This window comes from Anolis carolinensis, chromosome 2 (assembly GCF_035594765.1).
Source record: "Anolis carolinensis isolate JA03-04 chromosome 2, rAnoCar3.1.pri, whole genome shotgun sequence".
NCBI lineage: Eukaryota > Metazoa > Chordata > Lepidosauria > Squamata > Dactyloidae > Anolis > Anolis carolinensis.
In genome coordinates this window covers 267,092,178-267,114,318 of record NC_085842.1, presented here as the reverse complement: position 1 = coordinate 267,114,318, position 22,141 = coordinate 267,092,178, and the positions used below count along the sequence as shown (strand labels likewise).

Sequence of the window (22,141 nt, the reverse complement as noted above, 5' to 3'; positions counted from 1 at the left end):
CGTTGCGGCTCCCACCGTCGGCCGGCGTTGGCATCAGAGGCAAGTACCGCAGCCGGTCTTACAATATTCAGGGGCCCCTTCTCGTCTCACGGTAGTTGCCTCTGGCCCCCACCGCCGAGTTGGGACCGTCCCGCCAACGGGATCCGTCTCCGATCTCCTGGCCCGTCTTATTGTGGAATCACGTCGGGGTCACCAGAAAATGTAGCGGAAGCCAGACTTCCCCTCTTCTCGGCTTGTCGTGTGTCTGTGCGGACGCAGTGGAAGTAGGAGACAGACAACTGGAGTTTTTTTTTTTCCAAAGAAAGCAGTTTACTAAAATTCATGCAGCTGCAGAGGTTCATCCCACGCACAACTAGATGCTGAAAAGGGAGAACCCCGCAGACAGGGTCAAGTGTCTATTTATACAATTCAGTGGGTTCAGTTTACGACCGCCCACATATCAAACCATTGGTGCATATTTGTGGTGCAGTATTACATTTCATTACTTTCGTTTCTCTCAAAACACATGTAAAAGGGGAAATCATGTGATAACCCATCGGCTGTGTTCCTGGCCTGCTCGTACCTCCTTATATGGCCATTTCCTCCTACCCCTTCATTCCTGCCTTAATTGCATCAATGAAAGAACAGGTCTCAGTCATTTACTCAATCACACAACCCTACATCGCATCTAACTGGTAACGCTCACCTTATCAGTCAGCAGTATGATGCAAAAAACCAAGTTATCCTAGTGTTGTATCCTGGTATTTTTCCCTTAAGTTTTAAAAAAAATTAAGGAAGGGAAAAATATTCCTACCCAGCCCTGGTGAGGTAATAATTATTATGTTTATGTTTATTTATATATACCCTGTTTTTTGTCTCCACAAAGGAGACTCAGTGGCTTATATTAAAAGCATTTCAATACAGTTTAAAATCCCCAAATATACAAACAGAAAAACAGAATTAAACATCAATGATATAAAAATAACATAAAAGTGATTAAAAACATATTTAAAACTATTTAAAGGATGCGGTAACCTCAATATAGAGAACAAGAGCATAACAAGATTCAGAATACCTGTGTGAGAAAAGAGGGGTCAATATATCTTGAGAAAGAATGAAACGTAATGTGTACTATTATTTACTCCATAGGAATGATATGGTACTACTCCTCATAAAAACAACAATGTATTTGTATAATTCCATCAATGTACATCATGCTTTATAAGCAGCTAATACTCCAGAGGGTAGGATCAGAATTCAAAATGACATGAACACATTAGAGAGCTGGGCCAAACCCAACAAAATGAAATTCAACAGGGAGAAATATAAAGCACTAAGGCAGAAAAAAATGAAATGCACAGATATAGGATGAGTGATACTTGGCCTGAAAACAATACATGTGAAACCGATCTATAAGTCTTAGTAGACCACAAGCTGAATATGAATCAACAATGTGATGCAGTAGCTAAAAATGGAAGTTGTAGTTGTAGTTCCACTTTATTCTGCTCTGGCTAGGCCCCAAAATGGCAAAAGGTGGAGAACAACCAAAATGGTAAAGGATTTGGAAGCCCCTATGAGGGAGCAGATGTGTTTAGCCTGGAGAAGAGAGAATGTCACACTGAGAAGGGGTCAAGTTTGGTTTCTGCTGCTCTAGAGACCAGAACGTGGAGCAATAGATTCAAACCTTGGGGAAAGTGATTCCACCTAAACATTGGAAAGAACTTTCTGACAGTAAGAGCCATTCAGTAGTGGAATCAACTGTCAAGGAGCTCTTGGAGTCTCTTTCTCTTGAGGTTTTTAAACAGAGGCTGGATTGCCATTTGTTGGGAATGCTTTGTCTATTCCTGCATGGCAGGGGTTGGACTGGATGGCCTTTGTGGATTCTTACATCTCTATGATTCTAAGTAAAAGAACAACAAAACAGTTCCTACCCTCAGGCTTCCAGCCTATTTAAGGCATTCATAAAAGGAAAAAAGGAATGGCAATGCAAGTAGAAATTCAATACATCAGAAACTGCCTCTTCTTTTCTCTCTAAGGTCACAACTTTGGAAACTGGGGCCCCTTCCACATAGCTGAATAAAATCCCACATTATCTACTTTGAAATGGGATATATGGCAGTGTGGACTCAGATAACCCAGTTCAAAGGAGATATTGTGGAGTTTTTTTACCTTGATATTCTGAGTTATATGGCTGTGTGGAAGGGAGGACATTTCATCCACTTCTGGGTGTGATGGGGCTGTGCCTGCCTCTTCTTCTTTCCAGGATTAAAAATATCCTAGATAAGTTCTAACCAAATATGAGCTATATTAAAATGGATTCAAAGTGATATTAAGGACAGGCTCAGTAAGATTTGCTTTACTTTCTGCCATGGAAAATAATGGAATGAAAAAAATGCTTGCATTTGACTGGAAGCTATCATACTACCGCTAACATGTGTCAATATGATTTTATAACGGTGAGATTTTAATATAGTTTTTGGTTCCATCAACGGTTGGAAAAGTGATTATGTTATTCATGAGTTCTGTAGCAGAATCCCTCTGATTATTCGTGATCACCCCCAAGGGGACTTTGCACGAAACCCTCTCAGGGGGAAATAAAACAAGCTGAGCAAATGACTGTTTATTTATTTAAATAAAAGTAAACCGCTATGTACTGTTAAATTCTAGGAAAAAATCCCTCATTAAGTTTCCAGTTATTGGCAAATTGCAGGTCCCCAGGGGCAAGATGTTAGTTTAAATTGTAAATCCTATTCTTGCTACATCACAGCTACTACCAGACTTCTTTCTTCCCATCATGGAAAGTAATCATATTACATACCAATTAATAGAAATACCATAAACAGTCAAGAGTGTAGTTCAATCAGAGGTAGAATTTTTTAAAACTTGTTTGAATGTATGGTCAGATACATATACAATTCATGGATATTAATAATATTATCAAATTCAATCCATGTGTTTTTAAAAATGTTCAAAATAAAAAGAAATGGAACCTCAACACAAGTATTCTGAAACATTCTAATGCTGTTGGACTACATTTTCCATCTGCACCAGGCATCACAGCCAATGATCCAACAAAAAAGGAGCTGTCGTTCAACAGCATCAGCAACCTAGCAAGTTAGCCATACTGTCTTATGCAATATTCAGTTATGATTTATTTGCTCAATATATAGCATACCTATTTCCCATTGGGAGACTCAGCGTGGTTTACAACAAGGTTGAAACAAGATGTACAGTACTTAAAAGGCTGACAGCCAAAGAAAAGCAGAAAAAGGTGCAGCGCAAGTAAAGAGATTCTACAACCTGGGAGCAGGGCCTGAAAGGATGGTGGAAATGTAAGAAAGCCTTGCCTGAGAATTTTAATGGTACATCTCCACTCTAGAACTAATGCAGTTTGATATCACTTTAATTGCCGTGGCTTACTGCTATGGAATCCTGGGAACTGTAGTTTGGAGAGGCACCAGCACTTTTGGGCAGAGCAGGCTGAAGACCTTTAATTCCAAAGATTCCATAATTTTGAGCCATGGCAGTTAAAGTGGTGTCAAAGTGCATTAATTTTACAGTGTAGATTTATCCTTAGACTTACACAATGAGCAAAGCCCAAGGTTAGTCCTTAGTTAAAGTAGACCAATTGAAAATAGTAGAATCTTTAGATAAGAAGGGGCATTTGTGTAACATCTGCTTTGTACAAGCACTTACCACATTTGTGCTTCTGAAAAGAAGGAGATGATTGTGACAATAGTTTTTCTATGGTGGTTGTATATTGACTCTGTGTCATGATGCTACACCATGACTGTTAAAGCAGGTATGTGTATCTGTTGAGGTGAAATTGAGTCCGAATCCACTGGCTTTTTTAAGCATGACTACAGCTGAACTAGATTAGCAAATCACTGAAAATGCACACTTCAGACATGCCCTGCTAAATGCACAAAAAGCTAATTTCTAATGTGGCAGCTACTGAAAGGACCATAATATGGTTTATTCTCAGATGTGATAGTCTCTGTAGTGCAAACTCTAAATGCTTGTATATATTTTGCCATCAACATTCCTGTTAACTTATGGCCACCCATGAATTTAACAGTGTTTGGTTTAGGCAATTTCTTCTTCTGAAATATTGAAATGGCAGACAAAGGTTTGAGGCAATGAAACAAAGAGTGTTCTGGTGGCCGTAGAAAAAAGACGTTTATTCTCAGTGGCCAGAGAAAACAAGCAATAAGGAAAAAGACCTTCTCCTGTAATCTGGAAAGCGAAGGTACGAAACAAAGAAACACAGGTTCTTATATACCATTTCTCTCCATCTACCTACGTCACCTAGGCATTATCCATCACCAATTAGTGTAAAAAAAGTCTTACTTTGCACTTTTACTAAAAGCTACTTTTGGATTTTCCTAAAATATAGACTCTTGCAAGACCTCTGACCCTCCATTAGGCCTTATCTCTGGAATTTCCTAGCTAGGCTTTTAGGGCTCCCCCTCAACCTCCATTAGCACCCTTTTTCATTCCTCATGGAGACAGGCTGCCTAAGCTCCCCTTGACAACCCTAAAAGCCTCAATTTGTCTGCAGTTCACCGGTATGGGCTTATCTGGTCTGTTGACACTTAACAGATGTTTCTGCATATTTGAGGCTTCTTTAAGTGAACTTTCTGCTTATGGGGAGACAGTTATTTGCTGAGCAGAGTGTATTTTTTGGGGCTATATGCACACAATTCTGCTTGTGATTACATTTTTCCTATTCCTATTTTTAATATGATTACATTCAATATATAGTTTCCAATACATGTATTATATTTTCCCAATACACCTTCATCAATATAGCCTACAGAACCTGGTATTCATTGGTCTTCCATTCAACTAACCTTGCTTCACCCCCAAGATCAGACAGCATCTGGTGCTTTAAAGCATTAACACTCCACCTCAAATAAGAAAAAGAGGGTGTGAGGTGCAGCAGGAGACCATGTGCTTGCCAATACATTGTGGGAAACCAGTGATGTCCCCTTTTCCAACCTCCCAACCTCTATGCCTGCTTTATAGCCCTGGCAGTCAAATGCTTCATAAATTTCAGGTCATAACACATGGAAATAGTATTCTAATCCTCACATTGGCCAGATGGAATATTTACATTGCCTTAATGGTCTCTGGCAGCCGTTGCATAGGCACTGCCATGTTTAAACCAGTCTTTCTATTTCCTCAATAAGATATATTATCCCATAGCAAATCTATGATTGAAACACGATGTGAACCCTCCCCAGAAGGAAATGTACCAGCACTAGAAATTCTGAAAATGTTTAGCTGTTGTATGCAATGTTTAGGTAGTCCTACTAGGGCTTTTATCTCACTGAGCAATAAGTCACCTTCCCCATTATGCTCAGCTAGAGCTCCAAATAAGAGCCCCATTTCTTCCAACTACCAAATGCACAACTGTAATCATCTTTCCATGGACAGACTCTAAGGGTGAAAACAAACTACCAGATGTTACATAGCTACAATTTTAAAAGATGCCATGGGCAACTCTAATCAAGAGAAGGAGTAGCATCTCACTATATACTGTAGTAATCTGAGACAGGGAGCCCCTGGTGGCATAGCAGGTTAAACATGCCTAAATGTACAGTAGAGTCTCACTTATCCAACATAAATGGGCCGGCAGAATGTTGGATAAGCAAATATGTTGGATAATAAGGAGGGATTAAGGAAAAGCCTATTAAACATCAAATTAGGTTATAATTTTACAAATTAAGCACCAAAACATCATGTTATAAAACAAATTTGACAGAAAAAGTAGTTCAATACGCAGTAATGCTATGTAGTAATTACTGTATTTACAAATTTAGCACCAAAATATCATGATGTATTGAAAACATTGACTACAAAAATGCGTTGGATAATCCAGAATGTTGGATAAGTGAGTGGCAAAGTGCGTTAAAGCACTGAGCTGCAGACCGAAAGGTCCCAGGTTCAAGCCCCGGGAGCGGCGGGAGCGGCCACTGTTAGCTCCAGCTCCTGCCAACCTAGCAGTTCGAAAATATGCCAATGTGAGTAGATGAATAGGTACCGTTCCGGCGGGAAGGTAACGGCACACCATGCAGTCATGCCGGCCACATGTCCTTGGAGGTGTCAACAGACAATGCCGGCTCTTCAGCTTGGAGATGGAGATGAGCACCACACCCCAGAGTCAGACATGACTGGACTTAACGTCAGGGGAAACCTTTATCTACTGTATATTTATTTGTGTATTTTATTAAGTTCTAATGTAATTTAATTTTTTAAACTGAATTGGAATTGGAATGTTATTGTAATTCTTTATATGTGTGTTTTATATTTGTAAGCCGCCCTGAGTCCCCTTATTGGGTGTGAAGGGCAGGGTAGAAATACTGGAATAAATAATAAAAATAATAAATAAACAGCTGAGCTGTTGAACTTGCTGACCAAAAAGTCAGCAGTTTGAATCCGGGGAGCAGATTGAGCACCCTCTGTTAGCCCCAGCTTCTGCCAACCTAGGAGTTCGAAAACATGCAAATGTGGGTCAGAGCCGGCCTAAGGTAATTTTCAAGTGTAAGCGAAACAGAATTTTGGTGCCCCCCCCCAAAAAAAACCAATCACCAAGAAATAAAAGGTGGAAGGTAGAGGTGAATAGAATGGATAAAAGAGTTTACCTTACAAACCAGAAGTTTATTAACAACATTATGTTCATATAGTAACATTACATAGAATTAACACCAATTTTGCATTTTAGAATGCAAATATTTTAATAAACTTTGCAACAATTTTAATTTTTTTTGTTATTTTTAGTCTACAAGTACTACACTAAGGTTTCCTGGTCATGCTGTCTCAGATTTTTCAGACTTCGGACTTGCTAATAATCAGTTTTGTTTTGGAGAATGCAACCCCAGGAGAATAGACACTTCCTTTTTCAGGAAGCGAACTCTTGTCCTAAGAAGTGCCACGCCAGCCTGGACCATTGTCATGGGGGTGGCAACCTATCCAGCCTCTGGCCCCTTCACTTGAGTGGATATTTCAACATCCAGTTTTCCTTTATACAAATTAACTTGAACACTTTTAAAAATTGAAAACTGATTTTTCTGGCTTTCAATTTTGAAAACTCCTGTACTAGGGAATCTGTTTCCATTTCATCCAACAAGCTATTTTCAATGGCCAAGGTTGCTAGTCCACTCAAGCGCCCTTGACTCACAGTAGATCTTAAGTAATTTTTTATAAGTTTTAATTTTGAAAAACTTCTTTCACCGCTGGCCACGGATATTGGAAGTGTTAAAAGAATTCTCAATGCAATGTAGACATTTGGGAAAGTATCCTCCAAACCACGATTTATGAAAGACAAGGCTTCAGCTGGGAGACTTCTAGGGGGTAGCATATTTGCAAGTATTTGTAGCTCATCATACAGATTATCACCATTCACATCATGGTCTTCTCCATCCGTCAAAACAGTTTGAAGGTGTTGACAGGCGTTCTTCAATTCTTTGTCATTCAGACATTTTCCAAGGTTTGAAATATCATACAGAAATTTGAAACTTTCACTATGGTTGTCCATAAGCGGAAATCTCTCCTCTAATGAGGATATTGCTGTGTCAAGCACAACAAAAAAGAAGTTCACTTTAAAAGAACCTTTACCAGAATGTACAGTTTCATCTTTACTTTCATAGGAAAACTGTCTGCTTACTTTTCTCGGTCGAGGTAGTGGTTCTTTTTCAAAGTCGGAAGTAGCATCGATTTTTTCCTGCAAGTTCCTTTGCATCTGTAATGACGCTATTTAGCCCTTCTTCAGATTTCATCCTTTCTAGGAATGTTTTCACACTCTTAATAAGATCCATAGAACTTTGAAGATCAATTGTCACTTTTTGCATCTGTTTACTAACCATATTGATCTTATTCAGGATCTCATGCCATGACACTAAACTGCACAGAAACGTGAAGCTTTGCAGTCTTTTAAGAAGAGCAACAGCATGGGTCTTATAATATCCATCAAATTTCTGACATTGAGAAGCTTCATATAAGGTGTCATATACTTCTTCAATATGGTACCTCAAAGGCAACAATGCCTCGATTCTACTTTCCCACCTAGTATTGCTGAGTGGTTTGAGTGTGAGAGTTGAAACATGCTTCAACAAAATACTCCATCTTAGAGGAGAACTTGAAAAACGTTATAGAGGTCTTGTATGATGGTGAAACACTCTGCTGCAATACTGCAAGACAGAGCTGCATCATTTACGACCAAGTTCAGGGAGTGGTTTCCACATGGTACATAAAAGGCTCTAAGATTTAAATCAAGGATCCTCCTCTGGACTCCAACATGTTTTCCCTTCATTGCAGAACCATTATCATAGCCCTGGCCTCTCATGTTTTTTAATGGAATGTGTCGTGCTTCCAACTCTTTGAGTAATATTTCTGTGAGACCTTCACCTGAAGGATTGGCAACAGGAACAAAGCCTAAAAAATGTTCCTTAATTGAGGCATCTTCATTTGCTTCACATTTAACGAATCTTACCACCAATGTCATTTGTTCGGTGTTGCTAATATCAGGAGTGCAGTCTAATATAATAGAATAATACGTTGCCTCGTGTAGTGTTGTAAAATATTATTCTGGATCTTGCCTGACAAGAAAGCAATAAACTCGTTCTGGACATTTTTGCTCAAATAGTGAACATGTGTTTCTTTGGAACTGACTCTTCTCACATGTTCGGCCATCGGATCATCAAACTGTGCTATATGTTCTACCAATTTTAAAAAGTTGCCATTATCTGGTTCAAATAGAACATCTTTTGTCCCTCTAAATGCCAATCCTTGAACCCCCAAAAACCGTACAATACATAGCAAGCGTTTCAGAACTTGCTGCCAGTGTTTACTTTCACCATAAATAAGTCTTTCATGCTCTGCATCAATAGTTTTCTTTAAATGTAAACGTTGAGAGAGTTCATGCCAAGATGCACGGTTTTTAATATGAGTACGGGATTTCTCATGACTGGTCAAAAGCTTGCCCAAGTTACTCCAGTCAGAATACCCTTGGCTACTAGCAAAAACAGATTTGGCATTTCCAAAAATTTTGCAAGAAAAACAAAACACTGCATTTTTTGATACAGAATACAGTAGCCAATATCTGTTGACTTGCTCTCCATTGCACAGCTTCCTTGTATAATGATATGAGGAAAATTTCCTTCCATTAATGTCCTTTGGGAAATTTATGCCTCTGACTTGCTGAGGTCCTCGTTCAACAAGTAATTTCCGTGCCTCGTCATTTATTTTGAGTGGCCACTCTCCACAGTCATTTGAAAGCAATAATAATGGGTCTCTGCTTTGTTCCTGAAAAAAAAAGTGGTTTATGTTAACTTCTTAAAGTTTTTCTAAGATGTAATGCAATGCAAGATCAATAATACCTCATTATGCAATCTTTAATAAAAAATGAACTGGACAGGCCAAGGCCAATTATATTTTCCTAAAATGTGTACTAATAATTTTAAATTGAATCTACTTACAGATTCAATGGTTTGCCGACTTGTAGATGGCAGGACTACATCTCCTAATAAATCATCATCCACATCTTCCGTGTCGGTCCTAGTTATGTCACAACCAATATTTAAAGGTGCTAATGGTGTTGCTGAAGTTGCAGTGAAGTCTTGACTTGTTGATGGTCCAGGTAGAGGCTCAGATATTGGTATCTTGCCGTCATCATCATGATCTGATTCAGTCAATTTTGTTGTCTCTGGGTTTTCTGTCTCACATGATGGTGAAGTCGTTAAAAACCTTTGCAATGCTTTAGCTTGATTCTCATCTTCTTTGCAATGCTGCAACCTCCTTTTACGATGAAATGCTCCTGATGGCTTCTTCTTGCTTGACATTTTCTGCTAAAAAACCCAACTCGTCATACAAGGAAGGGGAATGACATAGAACAACTTTCAGCTTATGACAACACAGCAGAAATACAGCCTGCTGCTCCATCCAAGTACAGTAGTCTCAGTTATCCCACATAAATGGCCAGTTGAGTGTTGGGTAAGCAAAAAATGTTGGATAATAGGGCAAGTGTGAATAACTGCAATTGATCACCTTGATTAGCATAGAATAGCCTTGCTAGACATGGTTATGGACCAAGCATTTGAGCATTATTCCTAGCAGTGCAATACTTGAGGACTTTTTAAGTATTGACCACTGGACTGATTCTGGACTATGATTTTGAACTTGTGTGATTGTACTTGTTGTTTTTAGTAGTTTTTGTTTAAATGTTTGAGTTTAATTGTCATTATGTTATTGGAATTTGTATGTCGGTCATCAAATTGTTGTCAGTTGTGAGGCCACCCTGAGACCTCTTCGGGTGAGAAGGGCGGGACAGAAGTATGGGAAATAAATAAATAAATAAAATCAGGACAGTGAAAAAAGAACACTCAAAAACAGGGGAATTCCAAACATGAAACAATCAGGGCCAGCTAACACCTCTCAACAAAGATATACAAACCCCACTTGCCTAGTTTCCAACACACCTCACAACCTCTGAGGATGCCTGCCTTAGATGTGGCCCTCCTCTGGACACTTTCCAGCATTATTTGGCAGAGAAGGAGAAAGAATTTGGGCCCTTCCACACAGCTCTATAACTCAGGATATCAAGGCAGGATAACCCACATTACCTGCTTTGAACTGGATTGTCTGAGTCCTTACTGCCATATATCCCAGTTCAAAGCACGTAATGTGGGTTATTTGTTTGAAGCCATTCTTCCAAGTTCTAGTCTCCAAGGCAGAAGGCAACAAGCTTGGTCCATCCTCCCTATGACTTCCTCTCACATTATTATACATGGCCGTCAAGTCTCCTCTCAACCTTCTCATCTACATGCAAAACATGCCCAGATCTTTAAACCGCTCCTCATAGGGATTATTCTCCAAAGCCTTGATCATTTCAGTCACTCTCCTCTAGACAGATTCATGTTATCATTTAGTATTACAGTAGAGTCTCACTTATCCAAGCCACGCTTATCCAAGCCTCTGGATTATCCAAGCCATTTTTGTAGTCAATGTTTTCAATATATCATGATATTTTGGTGCTAAATTTGTAAGTACAGTAATTACAACATAACATTACTGTGCATTGAACTACTTTTTCTGTCAAATTTGTTGTATAACATGATGTTTTGGTGCTTAATTTGTAAAATCATAACCTAATTCGATGTTTAATAGGCTTTTCCTTAATCCCTCCTTATTATCCAAGATATTCGCTTATCCAAGGATTAGCTTGGATAAGTGAGACTCTACTGTACTCATTATTTTTCCTGGAAACTTTCCAAGGCCTGAAGATAGGAGGTATGGTGGCACAACGGGTTAAACTCTTGTGCCAGCTGAACTGCTGAACTGAAGGTTGGGTTGCTGACCTAAAGGTTGCCAGTTCAAATCTGCAAGACAGGGTGAGCTCCTGTCCGTCAGCTCTAGCTTGTAGGAACATGAGAGAAGTCTCCCAGTAGGATGGTAACACATCTGGGCATCGCCTGGGCAACATCTCTGTAGATGGCCAATTCTCTGACACCAGAAGCAACTTGCAGTATGTTCTCAAGTCGCTTCTGACAAGGAAAAAAAGCTGATGGTTTGTAGATCAGTCATAAAGAAATTACCATAAATAAATGTCTCTTAAATATTTTGCCAATATCTGCTTATTATTCCTTCTATCCAATAGAGAAAAGTTCCATAATAACCTCAGGCCCATCATGAAAGTTGGGCAAGGTTACCTTCCGTACAATTTACAGAATCTTTCACCTAGCATGAACACAGAACTTTTGGTAGGTAAAGGTAAAGGTTTTCCCTTGACGTGACCGACTCTTGGGGTTGGTGCTCATCTCCATTTCTAAGCCGAAGAGCCGGTGTTGTCCATAGACACCTCCAAGGTCATGTGGCCGGCATGACTGCATGGAGCGCCGTTACCTTCCCGCTGGAGCGGTACCTATTAATCTACTCACACTTGCATGTTTTCAAACTGCTAGGTTGGCAGAAGCTGGGGCTAACAGTGGGCGCTCATTCCGCTCCCGGGATTTGAACCTGGGACCTTTTGGTCCGCAAGTTCAGCAGCTCAGCACATTAACACACTGCGCCATCAGGGCTCCCACTTTAGGTAGCTCTGCTCAAATGAAATCATCCAAATGAAATCATTACAAAGGAAATCCAGTTAGTTCATCCTTTCATAGACCAAAACAGTTTAATGGAGACACCCAACCCACATAAACTGGATTACTCAGGATGAGGTCAGAAACAACCAGTCAGCTAATCATAGAATCATATGGGACATCCAGTCCAAAACCCTGCCCTACAGGAAAAGCACAATCAAAGCACCCCCAAAAGATGGCCATCCAGCCTCTATTTAAAAACCTTAAAAGGAGAAGCTTCTACTGAACTATGAGGCAGTGAGTTCCACTGCTGAACAGCTCTTACAGTCAGTAAGTTCTTCCTAATGTTCAGTTGGAATCTCCTTTTCTGTAATTTGAACCCACTGCTCCATTGAGTCCTAGTCTCCAAGGCAGCAGAAAACAAGCCTGCTCCCTCTTCCATAAGACATCCTTTTAGATCAGGGGTCCTCAAACTTTTAAAGCAGAGGGACGGTCCACGATCCTTCAGACTGTTGAGGGGCCGAATTATCATTTGGAAAAAAAAACCGAACAAATTCCTATGCACACTGCACATATCTTATTTGTAGTGCAAAACAATAACAATAACAATGAAAGACCAATACAATATTTAAAAATGAAAATAAATTTAACCAACATAAACCTGTCAGGATTTCAATAGGAAGTGTGGGCCTGCTTCTGGCCAATGAGATAGTCAGGTTAATTAGGATTATTGTTGTTGTGTGTCTTCAAGTCATTTCAGACTTTGGGCAAGCCGAAGTCCAAAATTATTTATTTATTCATTTACTACATTTATTTACTACATTTATATCCCACCCTTCTCACCCTGAAGGGAACTCAGAGCAGCTCTATGTACATACAATATATTATATTATTAGCATAGCACAATATTAGCATTATATATTACTATATTGAACTATACCACTATATGTAACATTATATGTAATATATAACATATAATTAATATTATTATATGGTATTATTATTAGTATTATATTGTATAAAATGATAATATTATTATCAATATCATATGTAAATACAATATATTATATTATTAAAACTGATATAAAAATATTATATTATAAATGAGGGTGGGGGCCAGGTAAATGACCTTGGAGGGCCACATCTGGCCCCCGGGCCTTAGTTTGGGGACCCCTGTTTTAGATATTTAAACATGGTGATCATGTCTCCTCTCAACCTTCTCTTCTGCAGGCTAAACAGACCCAGCTCTTTAACCTACTAATCATAGGGAAGGTGGGAGCCCCCAATAGCACAGTGTGCCAGCAGGACTGATGACTTGCCCGTTCGAATCCAACCTGGGGAGAGCACAGATGAGCTCCCTCTATCAGCTCCAGCTCCATGTGGAGCGGTCTGAATCAAGGTAAATCAGGATGGTGGCGATGAGGAGAGCAGCCAGTTAGGGAACATTTAAAAAATGGTAATCAAAGATATGGGAAATAAAGAACATGGACAGACTGACTTTCCTGATGAAGAAGCATAATGGAAAACCAATCAAAGAAACAGGAATATATAAGAAAAGGACAGACACAGATTGAAGGAACTCCATAACTGAAATAAGAAATAGCCAACCCAGGCAACATAAAAGGGGGGCACAATCTGCCCCCTAATAAAATAAAACAACTACTCCTCTACATCCAGCAACTTGCTCCACAAAGAGACTAGACTCATTGAACCGAAGATCCAATGGAATATACCGATCCTCTCCCCCTCACCCAATCCCCCCTCCCCCACCACGAATTCCATGTTTTTTCTTTTATTTTTAATTGTAAATTAAAAAACATCAATTAAAAATATTCAAAAACAATTTTTATCATGACTGTATGCATTGCATTGCTGCTGCTGCTGACTGACCTGAAAGTGGGCACTGACTGGGCAGGCAGGCACAAGTGAGATGGTTTTGACAGCAAGATAGAAGCTGCTCTGCTACGATCAGTCAGCCGGGCCCTAGCACCTCCTGGCTGGCTGTTCCACGTGGTGGGTGGCTGGAGGCTATGCCTGCACAAAAACAGCCAAAATGGCTGATGGGAGTCCTGTGCGCGTGCGCATAGAAGTCCCATCGGCCATTTTGGGCGATGGCATGCCAGTCCTGTGCATGCGCTGCACTCAGGGCCTCCATTGCCGGCGCCAGGACAATTTGGACAAACACTGTGACCGGAGCAAAACGGTGGTGCTGCCAAGGACTCCACACAGCGCCCCCCCTCGCCTGCGCCCGACGCCAAGGCGTAATCTACGTACTGCATTGGACCAGGCCTGATGTGGGTACATCAATAGGTACCATTCCAGCAGGAAGGTGACAGTGCTCCATGCAGTCATGCTGGCCACATGGCCTTGGAGGTGTCTATGGACAACGCTGGCTCTTCGGCTTAGAAATGGAGATGATCACCGACCCCCAGAGTCAGACACGACTAGACTTAACGTCAGGGGAAACCTTTACCTTTACTAATCTGAGATAGAAAACATAACCTTGAAATTTCAAGAAAGCAGTGCCAGATTTACTATTGTGCTTAGGTGTGCTTAAGCACAGGGCCCCATTGGCCGGGGGTGGGGGGATCTTTCTGCCAACATTTTTTTACAATTGATTTTGCTTATGTGGTAAAATTTTAAATTTGAAGGTGTTCTGTTTTGGAGCAATTCCAAACATAATGATAGAATTGATAGTCTATGGGATTCTGCAACAGGCAATGTAGGTCTACTGGGCCTCCCTCCTTCAGGGCTCAACTAACGGGCCTCATAATTTAACTCTCACAGGGCCATAAATCTGGCACTGCAATAAAGGTCCAGTTTATGCTATCAAGAGAGCTGCCTGAATCAATAAGACTTCAATGAAAACCTATCCCTGTAACCATAATCCAAGTTTATGGCTCAACTACAGAGGCAGAGAAAATCAAAAGACCCTATGGTGGAGTCCAGGAGGAAACTGATCACACATCAAAACAGAACTGTTTGCTAATCATAGTCTATTAGAATGAAAAAATAGGAAACAGAGAATAGGAAAATTTTAGCCTAGGCTCAAGAAGTGAAGGACTAGAGCAAACGACTACATTTTGCAAGTGAACCATTGTTTCCCTTGCAGACACGTTATTCAAGAAACCCAAGAGACCAGGAGAAGAATGTGGTATGGGCTAGTATCAAAAGTTAGAATTAAACTACAGAAGAGCACTAAATTAATCATAGTGCCAAAATAAACATCTCATTAGAATGTAAAGATAATGTAAAAATGCATTTGGACTATTAAGATTAACTGACTGGGAGCTAGAAGAACTCTGGACTGAAGCCAGGGACATTGTGAGAGAGAAATGCAAAAAGACACTATCTGCAGCCAAAAGGAAAGTGAAGCCTCAATGGATGATAGATAAAACTCGTCAAGCAGATAAGGACAGATGAGGAGCAAAAGTAAAAGATGACTGAAATAGGATCAGAACCCTGAATGCCACTGTTCAGCAATGTCTGCAAGATACAAAGAGAACTACAATAATAATGCAAAGAAATAGGAGATGACAATGAAAAAGAAAGAAAAAGAGATCTCTTCCCCAAGATCCAGGAAAACAAAGCAAAAATTAAGCAAGAGCTGGGGTGATATACAACATTGGCATTACATAGCCAATTAGAAAGCCAATGGAAACACTGCACTGAAGAACTATGAAAAAGAGATGGGAAAATAGCATATCTATTTAATGAAAAATCATTTGCAGATGAATCTATACTTTTAAGAGTGAAGTAGAAGTTTCAGTCAGAGGGCTTAGAAGAAATAAATCACCAGGAACAAATGGCATACCAATAGAACTCCTTAAAGCTATGGTCATGATGTTTTTGCTTGAGGCATAACCTGTACAAAGGATAAAAAGCTATTGCCAGGACAGTATATGGAGAAATGCAATGGTTTCCAATTGTAATATATTCCCTAGGAGCCAAGATAACTAAATGATGTGTACTTTGGACACATTATGAGAAGACATGACTCACTAGAAACAGCAATAGTGCTTGGCAAAGTCGAACGTAATAGGTAAACAGGAAGACCGCATTATGGATGGATAGACTCAGTCAAAGAAGCCCTGGCCCTGAGCCTGCAAGGGCTCAATGACAGATTGATTTGAAGGTCTCTTATTCATAGGGTTGCCATAAGCTAAAGTTGACTTGACAGCAGTTGATAATAAATTGAGTCCCAAAATGAAACATCTTCAAATTCTGTTGAGGAATTCTTGGACTGGCTGGTGAATGGTTGATTTCACACCCTGTGATTCTTGTTGTTAGCCTCTGACTTTGAGTTGAAATCTGCTTTCTTATGAAACGCTCCCTGTGGAAAGATAGTAACATAAAAATCTTGTTATGCAATTGTAGCCTCTACAATGTGAAGAAATCTTCACATAGCGACCTCACAGAAATGTCAGCCATTCTAATATTTCTATTTAAGAAAAAACATTCCATTAGTTATAGACATTTCTGAGGCAGGCACTCAATACAGCGCCGTATAATAGTGTTTTGTAAACTTGCAGGGAAAGGGGAAAAGGTTTAAAGTATTTCTTTGGAGTGAAAAAATCTCATCCACTAATGTTTCCCTCTGCAGTTTTAAAGCTGTGCTTTAATGTAAGTACATCATACAAGCGGTCTCTCTTGAACTAAAGTGCCACCATGCTTTTCAGTTCGTCTTTGTTTTTAATAAAGCTTTGAGTGAGAACTAACTAGAGACAAGGGATGTGAAGGACTTTTACTGCTTCCTGCTTGTCAGTATCCAATGCAAGAATTCAAAGAGATACTGACAAGCTCACCTGAACTTTTAGCAGAGAGAGTGAAGTTTCCTGATGTGTTGACAAAACCCATCAGAAGAACTCAGGTTTTGGGAAATAATAATATATTAACTTTTCTGCCTGGTTGTAAACATGCACCTGGAGATTTCAAATTTAGGATATGTTTCTAAAGTGGCAGTACTGTTTATACTTAATTGAGTGTGAACCACCGAAAGCAGAGGGATTTGCCCACAAGCAAACATTTGCTTACTTCTAATTTTATCTCACTCTTCCTCCAATGATCTCAGGCATATTCTGCTTTCCCTCTCATAACAATCTTATAAATTTGCAAACCTAGAGATCAAAGATGGTAGCGTGAGCTTTGGTAGACTAAGACCCCTTCTACATTGCCATATAAAATACAGATTATCTACTTTGAACTGGATTATATGATAATATAGACTCATAAAATCCACTTCAGGGCAGATAATGAGGATTTTTTAAAAGGTTAAGAAACAAATGCCTACTGGGTTTGTTTCAGGAAAGAATTGGTAAAGAAAATGTAGGAACTTGCCAATATAGCTTTGTGGAATGAGAATTACAATAGCCAAATCTTGGAAGGGGGAAAAAGAACTATTCATTAAGAATTGGAGAAGAAATATAAATGAGATATAAATGAAGTAAACAAATAAATCAATAAATAAAAAAATATTTGAGTATATCCAAATGGCCAAGCTCTCCAATGGAATAAGGGAAGGAAATAATGAAGAGTTCACCATAGATGTAAGTGAAACGTCGGGAAGGAATGCTTCTGGAACGTGGCCATACAGCCTGGAAAACTCACAGCAACCCAGTGATTTTGGCCATGAAACCCTTCAACAGCAATGAAGAGTTTGCTAGAAAATGGGAACTTGCCTTTGAGTATTTTTAAAAAGATGACAAAAATACATATAAATAGCCGCATGGGGCATCTATTAGTGTAATATATCCGACAAGCCCCAACCCTTCTGGGTTTCAGAAAGGCTGTGAAAACATGGCTGTGTGCACAAGCTTTTAACGAGTAATAAGATAATGTCGACATGGTCTGATTTAAGGCTGAAACATGAGGTTTTTAGACAAATGGATCTAATTTACATATGTTTTAAATGTTATAATGTATTTTAATTGATGATATGTATTGTTTTTATTTTATTATATTCTTGACATTAAATGTTGCCAACTGTTGTAAGCTGCCCTGAGTTCCCCCGGGTGAGAAGGGCGGGGTATAAATGCTGGAAATAAATAAATAAATAATGATGATAGATTGCTGTTAAATACCTGTTCTTTACTATGTGGTGCTAGAAGCAGGGCCGGCCCCACCATAAAGGCCAGTGACGCCGCCGCCTCGGGCGCAGGTCCCGGGGGGCGCCGTCAGGCTGGGAGGGAGGCGGGGCACCGCTCTGACGGTGCCCCGCCGCCCGACCAGTGCGCCCTGGCCTTGTGGCTCCCTCTTTCGCCGCCCGGGGAGGGGAGGAGGGATCGCCTCCTTCCCTCCCCGGGCGGCGAAGCCTGCTTGTTTCCCCGCCCGGGGAGGGGAGGAGAGATCGCCTCCTTCCCTCCCCGGGCGGCGAAGCCTGCTTGTTTCCCCGCCCGGGGAGGGGAGGAGGGATCGCCTCCTTCCCTCCCCGGGCGGCGAAGCCTGCTTGTTTCCCCGCCCGGGGAGGGGAGGAGGGATCGCCTCCTTCCCTCCCCGGGCGGCGAAGCCTGCTTGTTTCCCCGCCCGGAGAGGGGAGGAGGGATCGCCTCCTTCCCTCCCCGGGCGGCGAAGCCTGCTTGTTTCCCCGCCCGGAGAGGGGAGGAGGGATCGCCTCCTTCCCTCCCCGGGCGGCGAAGCCTGCTTGTTTCCCCGCCCGGGGAGGGGAGGAGGGATCGCCTCCTTCCCTCCCCGGGCGGCGAAGCCTGCTTGTTTCCCCGCCCGGAGAGGGGAGGAGAGATCGCCTCCTTCCCTCCCCGGGCGGCGAAGCCTGCTTGTTTCCCCGCCCGGGGAGGGGAGGAGGGATCGCCTCCTTCCCTCCCCGGGCGGCGAAGCCTGCTTGTTTCCCCGCCCGGAGAGGGGAGGAGAGATCGCCTCCTTCCCTCCCCGGGCGGCGAAGCCTGCTTGTTTCCCCGCCCGGAGAGGGGAGGAGGGATCGCCTCCTTCCCTCCCCGGGCGGCGAAGCCTGCTTGTTTCCCCGCCCGGAGAGGGGAGGAGGGATCGCCTCCTTCCCTCCCCGGGCGGCGAAGCCTGCTTGTTTCCCCGCCCGGGGAGGGGAGGAGGGATCGCCTCCTTCCCTCCCCGGGCGGCGAAGCCTGCTTGTTTCCCCGCCCAGAGAGGGGAGGAGGGATCGCCTCCTTCCCTCCCCGGGCGGCGAAGCCTGCTTGTTTCCCCGCCCGGAGAGGGGAGGAGGGATCGCCTCCTTCCCTCCCCGGGCGGCGAAGCCTGCTTGTTTCCCCGCCCGGGGAGGGGAGGAGGGATCGCCTCCTTCCCTCCCCGGGCGGCGAAGCCTGCTTGTTTCCCCGCCCGGGGAGGGGAGGAGGGATCGCCTCCTTCCCTCCCCGGGCGGCGAAGCCTGCTTGTTTCCCCGCCCGGAGAGGGGAGGAGAGATCGCCTCCTTCCCTCCCCGGGCGGCGAAGCCTGCTTGTTTCCCCGCCCGGGGAGGGGAGGAGGGATCGCCTCCTTCCCTCCCCGGGCGGCGAAGCCTGCTTGTTTCCCCGCCCGGGGAGGGGAGGAGAGATCGCCTCCTTCCCTCCCCGGGCGGCGAAGCCTGCTTGTTTCCCCGCCCGGGGAGGGGAGGAGGGATCGCCTCCTTCCCTCCCCGGGCGGCGAAGCCTGCTTGTTTCCCCGCCCGGAGAGGGGAGGAGGGATCGCCTCCTTCCCTCCCCGGGCGGCGAAGCCTGCTTGTTTCCCCGCCCGGGGAGGGGAGGAGGGATCGCCTCCTTCCCTCCCCGGGCGGCGAAGCCTGCTTGTTTCCCCGCCCGGAGAGGGGAGGAGGGATCGCCTCCTTCCCTCCCCGGGCGGCGAAGCCTGCTTGTTTCCCCGCCCGGAGAGGGGAGGAGGGATCGCCTCCTTCCCTCCCCGGGCGGCGAAGCCTGCTTGTTTCCCCGCCCGGGGAGGGGAGGAGGGATCGCCTCCTTCCCTCCCCGGGCGGCGAAGCCTGCTTGTTTCCCCGCCCGGAGAGGGGAGGAGGGATCGCCTCCTTCCCTCCCCGGGCGGCGAAGCCTGCTTGTTTCCCCGCCCGGAGAGGGGAGGAGGGATCGCCTCCTTCCCTCCCCGGGCGGCGAAGCCTGCTTGTTTCCCCGCCCGGAGAGGGGAGGAGAGATCGCCTCCTTCCCTCCCCGGGCGGCGAAGCCTGCTTGTTTCCCCGCCCGGAGAGGGGAGGAGGGATCGCCTCCTTCCCTCCCCGGGCGGCGAAGCCTGCTTGTTTCCCCGCCCGGAGAGGGGAGGAGGGATCGCCTCCTTCCCTCCCCGGGCGGCGAAGCCTGCTTGTTTCCCCGCCCGGGGAGGGGAGGAGGGATCGCCTCCTTCCCTCCCCGGGCGGCGAAGCCTGCTTGTTTCCCCGCCCGGAGAGGGGAGGAGGGATCGCCTCCTTCCCTCCCCGGGCGGCGAAGCCTGCTTGTTTCCCCGCCCGGAGAGGGGAGGAGGGATCGCCTCCTTCCCTCCCCGGGCGGCGAAGCCTGCTTGTTTCCCCGCCCGGAGAGGGGAGGAGGGATCGCCTCCTTCCCTCCCCGGGCGGCGAAGCCTGCTTGTTTCCCCGCCCGGAGAGGGGAGGAGGGATCGCCTCCTTCCCTCCCCGGGCGGCGAAGCCTGCTTGTTTCCCCGCCCGGAGAGGGGAGGAGGGATCGCCTCCTTCCCTCCCCGGGCGGCGAAGCCTGCTTGTTTCCCCGCCCGGGGAGGGGAGGAGGGATCGCCTCCTTCCCTCCCCGGGCGGCGAAGCCTGCTTGTTTCCCCGCCCGGAGAGGGGAGGAGGGATCGCCTCCTTCCCTCCCCGGGCGGCGAAGCCTGCTTGTTTCCCCGCCCGGAGAGGGGAGGAGGGATCGCCTCCTTCCCTCCCCGGGCGGCGAAGCCTGCTTGTTTCCCCGCCCGGAGAGGGGAGGAGGGATCGCCTCCTTCCCTCCCCGGGCGGCGAAGCCTGCTTGTTTCCCCGCCCGGAGAGGGGAGGAGGGATCGCCTCCTTCCCTCCCCGGGCGGCGAAGCCTGCTTGTTTCCCCGCCCGGAGAGGGGAGGAGGGATCGCCTCCTTCCCTCCCCGGGCGGCGAAGCCTGCTTGTTTCCCCGCCCGGAGAGGGGAGGAGGGATCGCCTCCTTCCCTCCCCGGGCGGCGAAGCCTGCTTGTTTCCCCGCCCGGAGAGGGGAGGAGGGATCGCCTCCTTCCCTCCCCGGGCGGCGAAGCCTGCTTGTTTCCCCGCCCGGAGAGGGGAGGAGGGATCGCCTCCTTCCCTCCCCGGGCGGCGAAGCCTGCTTGTTTCCCCGCCCGGAGAGGGGAGGAGGGATCGCCTCCTTCCCTCCCCGGGCGGCGAAGCCTGCTTGTTTCCCCGCCCGGGGAGGGGAGGAGGGATCGCCTCCTTCCCTCCCCGGGCGGCGAAGCCTGCTTGTTTCCCCGCCCGGAGAGGGGAGGAGGGATCGCCTCCTTCCCTCCCCGGGCGGCGAAGCCTGCTTGTTTCCCCGCCCGGAGAGGGGAGGAGGGATCGCCTCCTTCCCTCCCCGGGCGGCGAAGCCTGCTTGTTTCCCCGCCCGGAGAGGGGAGGAGGGATCGCCTCCTTCCCTCCCCGGGCGGCGAAGCCTGCTTGTTTCCCCGCCCGGAGAGGGGAGGAGGGATCGCCTCCTTCCCTCCCCGGGCGGCGAAGCCTGCTTGTTTCCCCGCCCGGGGAGGGGAGGAGGGATCGCCTCCTTCCCTCCCCGGGCGGCGAAGCCTGCTTGTTTCCCCGCCCGGGGAGGGGAGGAGGGATCGCCTCCTTCCCTCCCCGGGCGGCGAAGCCTGCTTGTTTCCCCGCCCGGAGAGGGGAGGAGAGATCGCCTCCTTCCCTCCCCGGGCGGCGAAGCCTGCTTGTTTCCCCGCCCGGGGAGGGGAGGAGGGATCGCCTCCTTCCCTCCCCGGGCGGCGAAGCCTGCTTGTTTCCCCGCCCGGGGAGGGGAGGAGAGATCGCCTCCTTCCCTCCCCGGGCGGCGAAGCCTGCTTGTTTCCCCGCCCGGGGAGGGGAGGAGGGATCGCCTCCTTCCCTCCCCGGGCGGCGAAGCCTGCTTGTTTCCCCGCCCGGAGAGGGGAGGAGGGATCGCCTCCTTCCCTCCCCGGGCGGCGAAGCC

General features: G+C 45.5%; 1 protein-coding gene and 1 long non-coding RNA gene across 2 annotated transcripts in view; one reads left to right on the top strand and one right to left on the bottom strand.

Annotated features, from left to right (window-relative positions):
• Window positions 1-22,141, top strand: part of LOC134296671 (uncharacterized) — a 232,654-nt gene that overhangs the window by 10,907 nt on the left and 199,606 nt on the right. The gene's annotated exons all lie outside the window — the stretch shown is intronic.
• LOC134296670 (uncharacterized) lies at window positions 7,568-11,374 on the bottom strand. Its single transcript, XM_062972169.1, has 2 exons — window positions 9,459-11,374; window positions 7,568-9,285 (listed from the first exon to the last, which is right to left on the bottom strand). Exons 1-2 carry the CDS (start codon window positions 9,819-9,821, stop codon window positions 8,518-8,520), a joined length of 1,131 nt encoding a protein of 376 aa, XP_062828239.1. The 5' UTR covers window positions 9,822-11,374; the 3' UTR covers window positions 7,568-8,517.

What these genes read in the sequence shown, in the direction of transcription:
- LOC134296670 (XM_062972169.1), bottom strand. Translation starts at nt 9,821, where the DNA reads ATGTCAAGCAAGAAGAAGCCATCAGGAGCATTTCATCGTAAAAGGAGG. An exon ending in GTCGGCAAACCATTGAATCT is followed by an intron (nt 9,286 to 9,458) that starts GTAAGTAGATTC and finishes TTTTTTTTTCAG; the next exon opens with GAACAAAGCAGAGACCCATT.